This window comes from Panthera uncia (genome assembly GCF_023721935.1).
Source record: "Panthera uncia isolate 11264 chromosome A1 unlocalized genomic scaffold, Puncia_PCG_1.0 HiC_scaffold_16, whole genome shotgun sequence".
Classification (NCBI taxonomy): Eukaryota; Metazoa; Chordata; class Mammalia; order Carnivora; family Felidae; genus Panthera; species Panthera uncia.
Window position 1 is genome coordinate 49170005 of NW_026057576.1, and position 15550 is coordinate 49185554.

The 15550-nt window shown below is 35.8% G+C and overlaps 1 protein-coding gene across 9 annotated transcripts in view; it reads right to left on the reverse strand.

Annotated features, from left to right (window-relative positions):
- The window catches only part of MYCBP2 (MYC binding protein 2), a 283512-nt gene that overhangs the window by 35933 nt on the left and 232029 nt on the right, over nt 1-15550 (reverse strand). For all 9 annotated transcript variants that reach the window (XM_049647093.1, XM_049647092.1, XM_049647095.1 and 6 more), the window contains 7 exons: nt 12157-13800; nt 11106-11275; nt 10109-10353; nt 7670-7837; nt 2920-3077; nt 1578-1777; nt 571-720 (listed from right to left, as the gene is read on the reverse strand). In XM_049647093.1, coding sequence (XP_049503050.1) covers nt 571-720; nt 1578-1777; nt 2920-3077; nt 7670-7837; nt 10109-10353; nt 11106-11275; nt 12157-13800 — 2735 coding nt within the window. The remainder of the gene's footprint in view (nt 1-570; nt 721-1577; nt 1778-2919; nt 3078-7669; nt 7838-10108; nt 10354-11105; nt 11276-12156; nt 13801-15550) is intronic.

Consider the following 15550-nt stretch of genomic DNA (forward strand, 5'->3'; position numbering starts at 1 on the left):
GAGTTTTAGGGTGGTCTGTTATGCAGGAATATTTAGTTGTGAAAGGTGTGAAACAATCTCACACTGTAATTGTGGATTTTTTTTTCCCTCTTTTTCCTTGCAGTTCTGTCAATTTTTACTTAATAGTTTTAAGGCTATATGATTAGATACATACATGTTTAGAAAATGGTTTTTGTAGAAACCATTTTCATCCCTACTAATAATTTCGTCTTAAGAGCTATAACAACTTTCATGTCCCTACAGATTATCACTTTCACTCTCTGCCAACTTATAGCAATGTTGTAGAGTAGACAGATATTCTCTATAATAATGTTGCCCTGTTTACCTGTCTTATACAGTACTATAACAGTATACATCTTTCAGTTCATTGTTTCATGACAATAGTATTTAGGGAGGAATCAGTCACTAAGTATAGTGACTATGTTGCTCAATAGCACTGAAATTTTATTCTTGCCTTTTAGCTTATATAATCTGTGTGTGAACTCATGCATATTATTATAGGATCTGAAGGTGGTCCTACTCTTCTATAAAAATATAGACAAATTTGAAAAACCCAAAAATCTCACTTACTTGTTCTGCATTTTCTTTGTTTGTTTTATTTTCCTCATCCTCTTCTTCCTCTGGTTCCACTGGAGCAGGAGTCAATGATGCCACAAAATGCCACAGAATATCATGTAGAGAAGTCGTCTGGATGACATTACACAGAAGCCAGTTGAAAGCCTGAATAAATGAAGGTTAAATGAGTCAAAGATAAAAAAAAAAAGGTGGGACTAAAAACTGCAGAACCCTCCTTACTCAGAAACAAAGTATCTCCACTAAGTGTTTCAAGGAAAGATACTAAAAACATCTGACCTTCATTTCATTAAAAACACAATGAACTTGAAATAGTCAATAATTTTGGTCCGGATTAAAAACATAATAGGGAAAATAATATCTATAAAATGTAATACAGAAATATTTTTTCAAACCACTTTTTATTTCAAACTTTCATCTTCATATTAATTTGCTGAAGCACATTTTTCCCCAACTTGTACTTCGGATAAACAGCTTTTTTTTCAAGCTCTACCAAGCTATCATTAACTTAAATATATTTATATTGTTCCCATTAATCAAGTGGCAGGTTATTTATTATAATGCCCATGACAAAGACAAAAGATTTACTATACATAAAAATACAACATCTAGCGATCCTGTCATTTCCAGAGAATAGACTCAGAAAAATTATTATGGTTAAATTTATAACTGAAAAGCTCTACTTTTCATCCCCTTTTCATGATTCTTTTAACTGAAATGACATCATCATTACAAAAGCTTTTTAAAAAGACATTCATAGCTTTCAAATAATAAAGCAGTGCAGAAATAAATTTCTTTAGAGTGCTTAAAGATGGATCTCTAAATTCATTTATATTCATGAACATAAGAGTTTAATTTTGATGTGAACATTTGATATTTTCGATTGGCTAATGTCTCTTAATTTTTGGAAATTTCTGTTGGATAGAAAAGTAACATCATTAAATAGAATCATCAAACGATTTGTATGGTCAAGGAATCAATAACCCCATTTAATGTATTCATACCTCCATAGCAAAAACTCGGCAAGCAGATTTCCTTAGGGCCTGTTTCATTGCTATTTCAAGACCTTCTAGATCATGATGTTGTATAACAAAAGCCAAAACTGGCCACTGGAAATTTCGTTCTCCTTTGGAAAGAGAGCTGTGGGCTGAGATTAGCCGGGAAAGCTCAGGAGATGGATGTCTCAAGAGGGAAGAACCAACTTCTATTTATTGGAAAAAAAAGAAAAAATAACTTTCATAGGCAATATATACAATGAACATATTTACAATGTTATTAAAGATAATAGTATCTAGCTGATTCATTATAGAATCTTTGAAGCTTTTTGTTTTGTTTTCACATGTGACACAAATCATAACCTCAATTTTTACTGAGGCTGAGTAGGATTAAATATCTCACTTTCATAAAATCATATAGCTATTAAATTGTGGAGCTAAGTTTTAAATCAAGGGCTGAATCTAAAGTTCATGCTTTCTAAAATGCTCTAAAAGCTAACTGTATTTTTTTCCCCTAAATGGAATCTACAGAAGTTATAGAATCATCTGTCTATAAATATTAGACCAGATCTTCATTTTAGTTAAGTGGGCTACCTGATAAATCATCACCATGTTATCCTTTTCTCTTGGGTTTCTTTTTTTATTCTTGACACAGAATCAGGCAGCCCTGATTTGGAGCTGTTGATACCAACTAGTCCAGGTTGTCTAACTTTTTTACTGATTAAGAGCTACTTATGTCCCCAAATTATCTACTCAGAGAGGAAGCAGCTGCAAGGGGTATATATAAGCTTCTATTAGGAGTTGAGAATATAACTGTGAAAGTGTAAGTCACTGGAACTACTAGTTCACTGAAGCTTAGTGGAATAGCTCATGACAGCAACATTAACAAGTAAGATTTTAAAGGTCAATTTATTCTTGAATAATCAATCACTGGATGGTCTCTAAGTGTGTCTTTCAACTGAAATTGAAAACTTAGAGAGGCACAATTATAGCTTCATAAAAGGAACGTCAACCACGATTTAAAATTAATCCATTTCTGGGGCGCCTGGGTGGCTCAGTCAGTTAAGTCTGATGTTGACTCTTGATCTTGGCTCAGGTCACGACCTCAGTTTGTGAGTTAGAGCCCTGCATTGGGCTCTGTGCTGGTAGCATGGAGCCTGCTTGGGATTCTGTCTCTCCTTCTCTGTTCCCTTCCCCCTCTCATGTGCTCTCTTCTCTCATGCATGTTCTCTCTCAAAATAAATAAACTTAAAAAAACTAATCCATTTCCTTTCAAAAACTAGATGTTAAAAAATACCTGCAAACAAAATCATGTGGATCACTGAATCTTCCTTTTTATCTTTATACTTACCAGTGTCTCCACTGTTAACTCTTCTTCTAGGAATGGCTTTAACTCGTGCAGGTAAAATGGAGTGTTGTTTATCATATTCAGAAGCAACAACTGAGTATGATCTTTGGAAGACAGTTCTCTTTGCAAGATCAGTATCAGTTATGGGACTAGTTTCCAAACTGTAGACAGAAGATGATGACAGGTAAAAACAGGAGAAAAAGTGAATAAAGTGAAACTATATTCACTTTATGACAGTGTAGTCAAATATATGAACCTACCTCTCATGTGGAAAAACACAAATTCAAAGCCAACTTGACAATTTCTCTTTAAATCACCATTTGATCTTTCCAAAAGCATTAACATTTTGATTGATTTTAGAATTGCATCTTAAAAGTTTTGGTTTTCTTAAATCTACTTTGCATTTTTACATGAAAAAGAAGAAAAGGCATTGAATGTGCTAAACTCCTTTCAGAATCACAACATTGTGGTAGAAGTTATCTGTCACAATATTCAGGAAAACCAGGCAGATATATTTGTGAGAGCACTGAGTAGAAAGAAAATGGATCTGTACATACAGAAACCTAATAAAATGGAAAGTGAAACAGTTCAATGTTCTCTCTGTACTTGAGTGCTCAATTAGGTTTCTCATTCTTGGGAAGTGGTGTCCAAAGACTTTTCAACAGCATGGCCATACTAAGTTCAACAAAAGGTAACAAACGGATTTTTGGCATACAGTTATACTGACATTCTAGAAGAATTCAATGATTTTCACTCAGGTTTAAGTAAACTAAAATTTTTTCTATTTACTATAGCAACATTAAAAAATTCTTGAAGAAAATTATACAGTTTAAAGTGTAAAAAAAATTCTTGAAGAGTTATTAATATGGTTATATATTTTCCTTTACTGAGGCATTTTATAAAAAAAAGAAATACCTTCCTTTACCTCCTAAGACAAATTTACAAGCTATTGTTTTCAATGTATTCTTTTTCCTGTTACTTCTTTCCAAACAGGGACATTTGTGCTTACTGGGAGTTCTGCGTTTCTTTTCCCCCATTCAAGCCAGGTTTGAATGCCTATGTTCCTCAGTAAAGCTTATACATTTTCTAGGAAGTAGCTAACTCCCTCCCTGGCTGTTTTCTTCACTCACCACCTCTTTAAGTGTATGTACACTCTCATTTGAACAGGCTATAAATACTGTATATAACCCATGGGGGTAAATGTACCTGGACATCAGCTTGGGCCAAGAGCTTCCAGAATGACCAGAGAATAGGGATATGTTAATTTTAATTCACCTTATAAATGGTGTTACTATAAAATTCAAGACATTTATTATGCTTTCAGAGGAAGTTTATCCAACAACTTGGAAAAAAAAAAGGATTGTTATATAACCTAAAAAAATAATGACTCGTTCTTATAAAAATGATCATGCCTATAAAAAAAAAATTCAAGCAACACAAGAAAACCAAAAGGAAGTGAAGATGACCATTAACAACGGTGGCTACTTTGCATCAGGTAATTCCTTGTTGTGGAGGGCTGTCTTGTGTACTGTAGGATGTTTAGCAACATTCTTGACTTCTACACACTAGGATGCCTGTTGAAATAGCCCAGTTATGACAAGCAAAAATGTTCAGATGTCACCTGAGAGGAAAAACCACCCCCTTACCCCTCACTGAGAACCACTGATTTAATGCAGTCATTATTCATTAACTTTTGTAACAGCTTGAGTTGGTCAAGACTTTTTAAAAGAATAGCTCAAAAATGCTATATTCCTGAATTACCATATGCTTAAAATTTCTCAACCTGGCTGAATAGAAACACTTGAATCAGTTTCTTTTATTTAAGATTTTATGAAAATTACCCTTATGTGTAAAGTATATATAGTCTTTTAAACATGCTTTTTAGAATATGCATTTGATTCCTTTGATTAATCCACAATTTAGTTCTAAGATTCCCAAGATCTTTTATATTGCAGTTTGTCTGACTGGGTAAAATTTTTAAGGTAGTATTTTCTTTCTTTTGAAGAAAGAGACATTATTTCACTTTTTTTTTCATTCAAAATTGTTATACAGAAGTCTGAATTCAGTCTAACTTTTCCCTTTGCAAGATGACTTCTTTTTGTTTTTAAGTTTATTTATTTATTTTAAGAGAGACAGAGAGGGTGTGAAAGGGGAGGGACAGAGAAAGAGAGGGAGAGGGAGAATCCCAAGCAGGCTTTGTGCTGCCAGAGCAGTGCCCGATGCAGGGCTCGAACCCACAAATGGTGAGATCATGACCTGAGCTATAATCAAGAGTTAGAAGCTTGATCAACTGAGCTACCCAGGTGCCCTGCCATTTGAAGTTGTTATACAGAAGTCCAAATTCAGTCTAACTTTTCCTTTTACAAGATGACTTCTTTTTCTGTGCTCAGTTACTTGAAAACTTCTAGTGTTTTTTTTCTTTGTATTTCAATAACTTAAGCTATTTTTTTTAACCTAAGCTATTTCTCATGGTTACCTGCTATAAAAATTTCCTTTTAGTCTGGAAATTCAATACTTTATTATTTTGGAAATTTTTTCTTATATTATAGCTTTAGATACATTTTCTTTTTTTAAATTTTTTAAATGTTTTGATTTATTTTTGAGACAGAGAGAGACAGAGCATGAGCAGGGGAGGGGCAGAGAGAGAGGGAGACACAGAATCTGAAGCAGGCTCCAGGCTCTGAGCTGTCAGCACAGAGCCTGATGCAGACCGCAAGATCATGACCTGAGCTGAAGTTGGACACTCAACCGACTGAGCCAACCAGGCGCCCCAATACATTTTCAATTTTATTGATTGGTTTTTCTACTTTAAAGATACCATTTGAATTGTCCTGTTTCCATACCTGTTATCTTCATTCTAACTGCTATAATTTCTTTGTCTTTTTACTTTTTACTCACTGTGATTATCTCAAACTTTTTCTTCATGTCCATCATTCAATTTACTCTTCTAAACTTTTCTAATTTATTAGTGTTACAATGGTGTTCATTTGGTCTTCAGTCTGTCCTCTTAGCTCTGTGATATCTCCTTTTTACTCATTCTGCTTTTTATCTCATTCTCATACTATTTCATTAAACTTATGTCATTATCACGTTTCTCGGTACTAGAGTACTTACAGAAACGTTCTTTTTTTCCTTGAGAGAGTTTTCTTTCATATTGGGTTCTTCATCTGACTTTCATTACATACTATCTATTTTACTTTTGGTAATATTTTAAGGGGGCAGATCTGTCCAGGTCTTCTGTTTGTTCTGATAAACATTCTGTTTGTTCTGATATCGGTGGATTTCCCGAGACTTCCTTTTCCACACTATTTGATACCAATTTTTTTTTTCTCTCCCAGAGATAACTTGAGATTTTATTGCATCCTCTATACCAGGAACCATCCCACTGAGTGCATGTTTATACCATTTCTGCGCAGCATTCCCTGGCACCTTAGATTGTTGCTTTGCTTCAGCATGGAGCTCTGGGAAATAGGATTCCCTAGATTTCCACTTTCTTCTGTGACACTAGTGATGATACTAGGGGCTTCTATGCTAAAGGAATTTACTTTGACTATGATATTCTACGATACACAGAATATTCTATGATAGTCTAAGATACATGGAACCTTCATTTCATTGTCTTTACCTAGAAGTTTACGCCACTTGATTTTGATCCTGAAGAGTAATAATAACCCAACGAATCACATTTATCAGACTAGTCTCAAAATGGTTTCTAATTCTTAAAAAAAATCTATCTCCTTTAGAGATACTTTATTATCTTTATAGATATAAAAGGCTATACTGTACTCTTTGGAGAAAACTTCAAAAGCAGCTAAAAAAAACCTCTGATGAATAATCCACACAGTTGGAGGGAAATATTACAAGTATTTTCAGCGGAAAATATATTCATTTGGATATATAAGTTCTATTGTGTGTATTAAAATATCCACTATATTAGTTTATATTCATAACCATACAGTATTAACACAGTGGCATATCTTAATAAGCATATTCTTTCTTCCTTCAGCAAATGTCTTCCTTTCTAATAATAATGTGTTTGCAATTACTCATGCCTGATATCTTGATGCTATACTAAACTTATCCTTTTTCAGTTAGCCACGCTGATTTTTCCTATCAAGTATTTCTTTTATCCATCTTTTTTCATAATCATTGCTAACACAATCCAACTTCACACAGTTAGTGGAAATCTTTGACTAAATTTATCAGCTTCTCAATTGACACTGTGAGACTATCCTTGCATTTTTATCACATGGTTCCTCCTCCAAAAAGTTGCGGTGGTGCCCGAATTCCCTCTGCATTATATTTAGATGCTTCTAGTCAGTTTTCAGGAGGGTCTTTACACTGATGCTACCATAGCTAAGTGAGGGGGGAGGAGAACACTGCATGCAATAATCCAGGAAGTTCAAGATTTATTTTTGGTGCTACCTCTTCCGTGAAACCTAAAGGCACTGCCTCAAAGTGACCTTTCTCTAGTCTGACTTACTATGGCACTACATGATACAATATATAATGGAACCTTTTACTTCATTTAGTTGATCTTTTCTCTCCAACTAGTCTGCCTCTGCTGTCAAGGACTATGCCTCATTCATGTATGTATGCTTTTTCTTACTGCTCTAATAGTTAGCAGAGCTGACTTAATGTCTTTCCTGAGATGGACAGATATATAAAAGAACTTCTAAAGCATTCTTTTCTAGTTCAGTCTTTCTCCCCACCAAACACTGGCTATTCAACAGAGAGGAGAGAAGTGAAATACCTTGGTGGCATAGATTTCATATTGCTCTCTGGCTCTTCAAACACATTAGGACTTGCATCAGGTGTTACGGATATGTATGGGGCAGGTACAGATGTTGAACGTAGATATCTCATTTCATCCTGGAACAGGTTGTCATCTTGATAGCCCACAAAGTTTTCGTGATGATGCCTGCATTAAATTAAACCCAGTAACTTCAAGTATGATGGCACCATAGATATTTTTCATTTTTAATCTCTTTCATAAAAGAAAAGTAGCACATGTAATTCTATAAGGGTAAAGTATTAAATTAATTATAGATATAAGTAGGAGGAAATAAAAGTCTGACAATTTCACACATACATATTCTAGGTGCCACAAATAGGTCAAATCCAAAATTGAATTCATTTTCTTTCCTTTTGAGAACTTTCCAACCTCTGGTATCTTGATGAATGATCCCACCAACTAACTACCCAGGTGCCTAGGCCAAAGTACCTTGGTACTGTGGTAGGCCTGGTGCTCAACTGTGACCAGTCATTCATGCCTATGATTACTAGGCTTCCTCTCTGCTGACTCCATCATCGTTGCCTTGGTTCAGGCTCATGTTTCTTGAATGGGCTACTGAAATACAGCCAGTCACTTTTTTGGTAGGAAGATATGTAAGAGTCAAATTTGAGAAAAATTAGACCCAAGAAATGTTACATCGGGGGGTGGGGGTGGGTTGTGGGTGTCCATTTCCCAGAGGGCTAAAAATATAAAATCCATAATTATGGTAAAATGGCATTTTTGGTTTTTTACATGTTTTACAATTTGGTTCTTTCCTTTTCAAACTGGAATGAGTTGTTGACCTAGTCTGTCTACTAAGTGGTCCGACTGAAGCTCTAGTCTCACATCCTCATTTTGTTTTTCATTCATTTTGTTAAAATAGTAATTACAAAATTAGAAAAAAAAAACACCCCGGTATAATTTTGCTATGGAGAGGGCAACACTGCCAAAAATGGAACTGTTGGTTAGCAAGCCATTCCTGTAGGCAATTTGTAGAAATCTTCATTCATCAGCTGTTGAAAAAAAACCCGAACCTCGTATATGAAAGGCCACTTACAATGTCAGGATATAATGTATGGAAGTATAGGTCATACAACTCAAGTCCAATATAGGAAATGGTATACAACAGGCTTCTCTCCACCTTCAGTCATGCCCTTTATGAAGTTTCCATGTTTGAAGCAGAGTGATAGTCTAACTGCAAATAAGTTCATATATTTCCCTGTTTGATATAACTGCAAATAAGTTCATATACTTCCCTGTTTGATATTCCTTAACTGTTCTTCTTGTCCATGGGATAAAATCCAACTTTAGTAGGGGCTACACAGCCCCATATTACCTGGTCTTAGGTAACCACTTCCAGGGTATTTCATCTGTTTCTCCTAGTGGCCAATGCTTTAACCAGCCTCTGATTCCTTAAATGTGTAATGCTATTTCATGTGTGTCTTCACACATGTGTTTTACTCTGAGGAGTCGCTGTCCTCCATCACCTACTTGATGGATTTCTATTTATCTTTTAAGACGGCTACAGTGTCAGATCCTCTGGGAGACCTTTCCCGATCTCCTTGGGAAGATTCAGGTAGTCTCCCTCTTTTATGCTCTAACAGCATCTCTTCATACTTCTATTATAGTACTCCTCACAAAATATTTTAAATGTTTTCTTTACATGTAGGTCTGTCTTTCCACAGAGTGTGAGCACACGGGAGTCAGGATTTTATTACATTCATCTTGGTGTCTTCAAAGTCTAGCACAAAGCTGATACCCAGCTAACTAACATTTAAATGCTAACAGAATGAATAATGTAAACAATGAACGATTTTGAGAGCAAATTGTTTCTTTCCACTTTAACATTCCCAGCTAGTAACAGACTGAAGTCAGCTTACCAAAAAGTAAAAGACAGCTAAAGTCGTATTTCCTAAGACATATTTTGTATTGATAATACAAATTGAGGGGCGCCTGGGTGGCGCAGTCGGTTAAGCGTCCGACTTCAGCCAGGTCACGATCTCGCGGTCCGTGAGTTCGAGCCCCGCGTCAGGCTTTGGGCTGATGGCTCGGAGCCTGGAGCCTGTTTCCGATTCTGTGTCTCCCTCTCTCTATGCCCCTCCCCCGTTCATGCTCTGTCTCTCTCTGTCCCAAAAATAAATAAAAAAAAAAAAACGTTGAAAAAAAAAATTAAAAAAAGATAATACAAATTGATATAGTACGTACATTTTTTTTTTTTTAAATACTTACTACCATAAAGTGTGTACCCTACCAGTCGTATGTTGGTCAAGGCAATTCCGAAAATAAATTCCTGGTGGTCTCTTTATTGTATACAATAGATAATGCAGTGTGGGTATTCAGAGCAGGATATTAATCAACAATGGCTATTAATCCCAAGTGATTAAAAAAAAAAGAAAACCAACCACCAAGTTATATTACCTAGCTAATGTCTGTAAGTAGAGACAAGGCATTTTAACAGGAAGATCTTCAGAAATGCCCTCCTTCACGCTGGGAAGCTGAGACTGAAATGGCTTTGCAGGATGGTAACACAGAATGCTTGGCTCTGCGGCGCTGCTCAGGGACAGCAGGAACAGCGCGTTTGCTTTAATCACTTGGTGAGCTTCCATGGTGGGCAAGGCACGAGGAGTCTTGACTTGCATTGGCTTCCTCCTGGACTGTTTGACCTGGCGAAGAAAAATTTGTTGTAGTATTCAAATCATATTCAAATTTTCAATTTCTTAACCTAAATATTTTGAGTTTCTAATAAAAATTATTAAGCACTTATAGACCTATTTTAAAATAATAATAGTGATTACCAAAAAGAACATTCACTGTAAGCTTTTCCTGAACTGTCTGCAACTTTTATTTCAAACACAAACTATTTCTTTTCTTTCCTTGGGAAATCAAGAAAACCTAACTAGTAAAATCTAAATGTAATTATTTTTTTTAAAAAAGAGTAAATGTGTGTGTGTGTGTGTGTGTGTGTGTGTGTGTGTGTGTGTTCTGCAAATTTTTACTTGGGTGTGCTTCTAGTTTCCATGAGACCTACAGCATACTTAAGGATTAAGAAAAAGAGAGGGGGTAAAGAGAGGAAAAGGAAAAGGGTTCAGAGAGATAAAGGTGAAATGGAAAAGCAATGCATATGTGTAGAGTAATAGATAATTAATAATAAAGAATTATATGGAAAACAATTACAAATAAGGCATATGTGCTGCATATGCATATGCATATCTTGACATATGCCAAGATACAATTTATTTTTGTAATTAAAAATAGCTAACCTAGTACAAATATTAGAACTGTATATCATTCCTATTATAAAAGCTGATCTTTAATATCAACTAGGTAGAATTATCTGATATAGTACGATAATTAAAAGGGATTTTTACAAGATTTTCTTATCATTAATAGTATCGTCAGAACCAAATAAAAATACCTTCTCCCTTGCAGCAGCCTGTTTTTCACGGAGGTATTTTTCTCTACAGCGATCACAGACTAGATACCAAGTGCTTCCTCCTATGCCACCATCACCACAGTTACCGGCCCATCCTCCACAAAAATGCCCAATGCTATTGTAACCTTGTCCACCAGCATACCGGCCACAACCTTCAAACAAGAGCAAAATTAACACTTGAAGTTCCCTTAACAATATGACACTTATATATGAATGACAGATTCACCTTCTCAAAGTAAGCAAAATATTGAAGCAGGTATCTCACTTTTTTTTTCCCCCAGGCTGTTAACTGCATCAGAAAAATAGCATGTTTAGCAAAAAATGATTAAACAGTACCTAAAATACTGGAGACACTCTATACAGGTAGATGAAAAGAAATTTAAGATGTGGGTACATTTAGGCTTACTGACATATGCCAAGAAAATTGGACAAAATAAATATAAGATATTCTGTAAGAATGATATATTTTAAGGAACCTTGTATTTTATAAAACATTTCAGGTGTAATATGTAAAAAGACAAAAGGTTTAACCAAACTCCTAATAGGTGAATTTTGGAATACTCATCAAGTGTTATAGAAATCCTTGTATTTATCTAAAATACAACCTTCTGATTTAATAGTTGAGATCACTTCTATAGGAAAATGCTCGAGGAAATTAGTATAATCTAATTTGCAATTTTTATTAGGAAAATACTAAAATTGAAGGAGACCTAATACTGGGATATTTCCTATGTGTATGGACATGTCATTATTTCTTTTGTGTGAGACACCTTAATAGCACCCTTTGGGTCACATATAAAGCATTAAAAAAATCAAGTGTTTCCGAATGGGATACATTAAAACGCAATTGCACTAAATTACCACCTTACTGCTACAATTCCTTTAGCTGTTTTCCTCAACACCGATATTGATAATGCACTTTAAAGTTTCCCTGTACTTTAACATAAGTTATAGAGCAGCTCAAGTTAGAAGTTATTCAGTTCATTTTTTTTACACAAAGTACTTGTAATATATATTCAGTAATACTGTTTACCTGGGTGAGCCTGTCGCATGTGATAGGTAACGGGGTATGGATGGGATTCTCCACACAGCTCACAGATGGTGTCTTTCTCTGGTCCTCCGACTGCCAGCTGGGCCATCTCACCAAACAAATTACCCCTGGGCCGAACTTCTGTCTTTTCCTTTTTCTTTTTGTCTTTTTTGGCCTTCTTATTCTCTTTTTCACACTCTTTCTTTTTAAGGACTGCACAAGAACCAGGACTTGGAAAAATCATATTCTGGGAAGCTGCTTTGATAGTAGCCAAAGAGATGTCTTCCCAAAAAGCCACTAAATGTTGTAAAGTCAAAGGAAGAGGAGATTTGGACTTCATTGGGTGATGCATGGACATTTCGAAAGTGGCTTCGGTTTTCCCATCCTCACATTTTTCATGCAGAGGTGGTTCTTTAAGCATAGACAACACCTTATTTTTGTTGATACTACCCATTTTAGATATATCTGGTCCATGAGGTGCAATATTAAACATATTCAGTGCAGATGATATTTCCAACGAATGTCTATTTTTTAATTTGGTTTCCTTTTCTTCTGTAGGCTGTTGGCTGTTTAAACTATTTCTTATAGGAGCATGTTCTTTGGAAAGTTCAGGATTAAATTTTAAGAAAGAAGAACAAGCCATTGCATCGTGTACTATGCCTTCATGCCACAGGAAAGAGGCAAAGACTGCTCTGGCACACTCGGCCACGGAAGGGGACATGGCTTGCTTGGCCGGCTCTAAAGGTTTGGCTCCATCCCCTTTGAAGAGAAAGCTGGACTTTTCCTTTTTGGGCCTGGTGTGTCTGTTAGCACACTTTCGACTTATTTTGGGGGATGCTCTCATTTCCTGTTCATCTTTCAGTGGTGCTTTTCCTATGCTGAAATGAACTTTATTTGAACCTTCATCAACACTCTTAAATTCACTACCTTCATCACAGGTGCTATCCGTTAGACTATTTGTTTTTAAAGTACTTGAAGTGCAGACTTCGACCACCTCACTGTGAAGGTTTTCTTGTACCACGTGAGGAGAAGGAGCTCTATTTTCGGTTCCTGGGGAATCTTTAGAATCCTTTGGTACTGGTTTTGGTTTTGGTGATGTTGATCGTCCCCTTAATGGTTCTGTGAGGGGCATTTTCTTCTTGCGTAGGGTATCTGGGTCAAGCGTGTAAGAGTCTGATTTGGAACGTTCCCGAGGAGGATCAAGTTTAGTCTTAACAGGAGCAGTGCTTTTTTGAGGTAGATTTTTATCATGTGGTGAGGAGGAGCGCGGAGAACTAGCACCAGATGGGCTAGACCTATTGGCTGGGAGAGTCTTTGGCTTAGGAGATGATGACCGAGAACCTGGTCCTGGAGATTCAGCTCTAAAGCTAGAAGACACCCTCCCATCAGATTTTAGTGTCTGCAAGGTATTATGGTTGGGGGACAAGGACCTGCTATGAGAGTCTGACCTCAACTTTGCAGCATCAGATTTCAACATAAGGGATTCACTAGCTGACAAGCCTTCTATACTCCTTGGCTTCTTCTGATCAGCAGTAGTCCGGCTCATACGTCCATCAGGTTTAAGTGATCTGCTGTGTTTGGAGGACAGTTCTGATTTTCCTGATGTAGAGAGTGGTCTAGAAGATGTTGAGATAGTTCCTCGGTCACCTGTATGGTCCATTTCATAGTGAAACTTGTTAATAAAATCGTAACTTAAAATTTAGCCACTAAACACTGAAATAAAAGCATAGCATGAATAAAAAATTCATGTTGTCATACACAAAAATACTTGAGGAATAAAGGAAGAAGGGAAAATGTTTCTCATAAAATTTCTATTGCATCATTATACAACCATTGCCACCAAAAACTATTTTCATGGATGCACAACAGACTGAATAAATAAAACCTATACATCAGTATGAATTCCATATCTGAATCTCAGCCCTGGTATAATAATTTGAATTTAAATTCAGGGACAGACTAGAAAGAAAACACAACTGTTTTTTTTGGAATAAGAAATTAAGAAAACCTATGTATTTTTCAATATAAAGTAGTCAAGCTAAATTTCCAGCAGAGTCCTATCTCACATCCTTATTAGGGTGATGGTATAGGTCTTACTGAATTGCAAAACTGAACTCATATAGATATTTATTATTTTCAAATACATAAATACAATTAGGCTAATAAAGAGCTGCTTAGAAAACCCTCCAATCGGAACTTATGGATTAGAACTTATGATATATGAAGGCCTGAAACTTACTATTTAATTACATACAGTTCAGGCAGTCTATTGCTTATAAACAGATTATATCCCAAAAGTTTATTTAGTTCATTAAGCTTAGCTGGTTAGAACTCAAGAGTTTGTGTCCTTTTGGAAAAAAAAAGAAATGGGAGGATCCTCAGAATCAGTAGTACAAGTCTGAATCATGGGACCTTGAAACAAGGAATCAGGAAAACAGAAAAAAAAAAAAAAAAAACCAGATAAAAAAATTCCCTCTTTCCTAGGCAAAGCACTAGCTATTTTTACAGGGTCGCCATTTGTTTCTGGCATTCTGCCCTCACGCAATGTGTCTCCTTCCTCATACTTTGCTTTGAGGCATCAGAGCCAAGTTGTCTTTGTCACCAGTAAGTAGTCACCCTACAACGTTACCTTTCTTCCCTGAAGTAAAAACTTCTACCTTTAATGCACGTAATATTAATTAGTTGTCAGAAGAAAAGTAATCTGATTAAAGTGATTCAAGTGGTATTAAAAACTGAAAATCCATAAACCTTGCTAGAAGTATTTTTATTTTTTGAAAAAGGCTACCTAGTAAATTGAGATGGTTGTCTTAACTGGTTTTATTGTAGGTATTTCTCTCTCTCTCTCTTCTTTTGAAAAAGGGATGCAAACAAATTTGGATATGTAGGGAAATGTTTTTTGGCTGGCCTGTGTGTGTGTGTGCGCACACACGTGCAAGTGCACACATGTGTTTCTAGTATAGGCCAAGGCAATATTGCCACAGAATCTGCCCCTCTAATGGAAGGTCCGTTAAGGACTGGTGTTTTTGTCTGTTACTCTCCATTGATACAATGTTAAGAACAGGTCCTGGAATATAGTATATGCTCAATAAATACTTTTTTCTTCTGCTATTCCCAAATTTCAGATCCTCTGAAAATCCACTTTTTGCAATTAGGACTCCTGAGGCCACAGGGCAAAGGTAACTAGCCACTGTGGTGTGAGAATCAGATGCTTACAAGTCAAGTAATTCTGTAGTAAGACCATGAAGTGTGGCAGCCTATCTAGGGCATATTAATAAACTGAATACTTAGTTTAACTGCAACATGTCAGTGTTCACAGTAATTGTTTTCATTCTTTGGATGAATAAAAATAACTATACTAAATATAATGCTCCTCAGTTTCTACAGTTCCTTATCATTC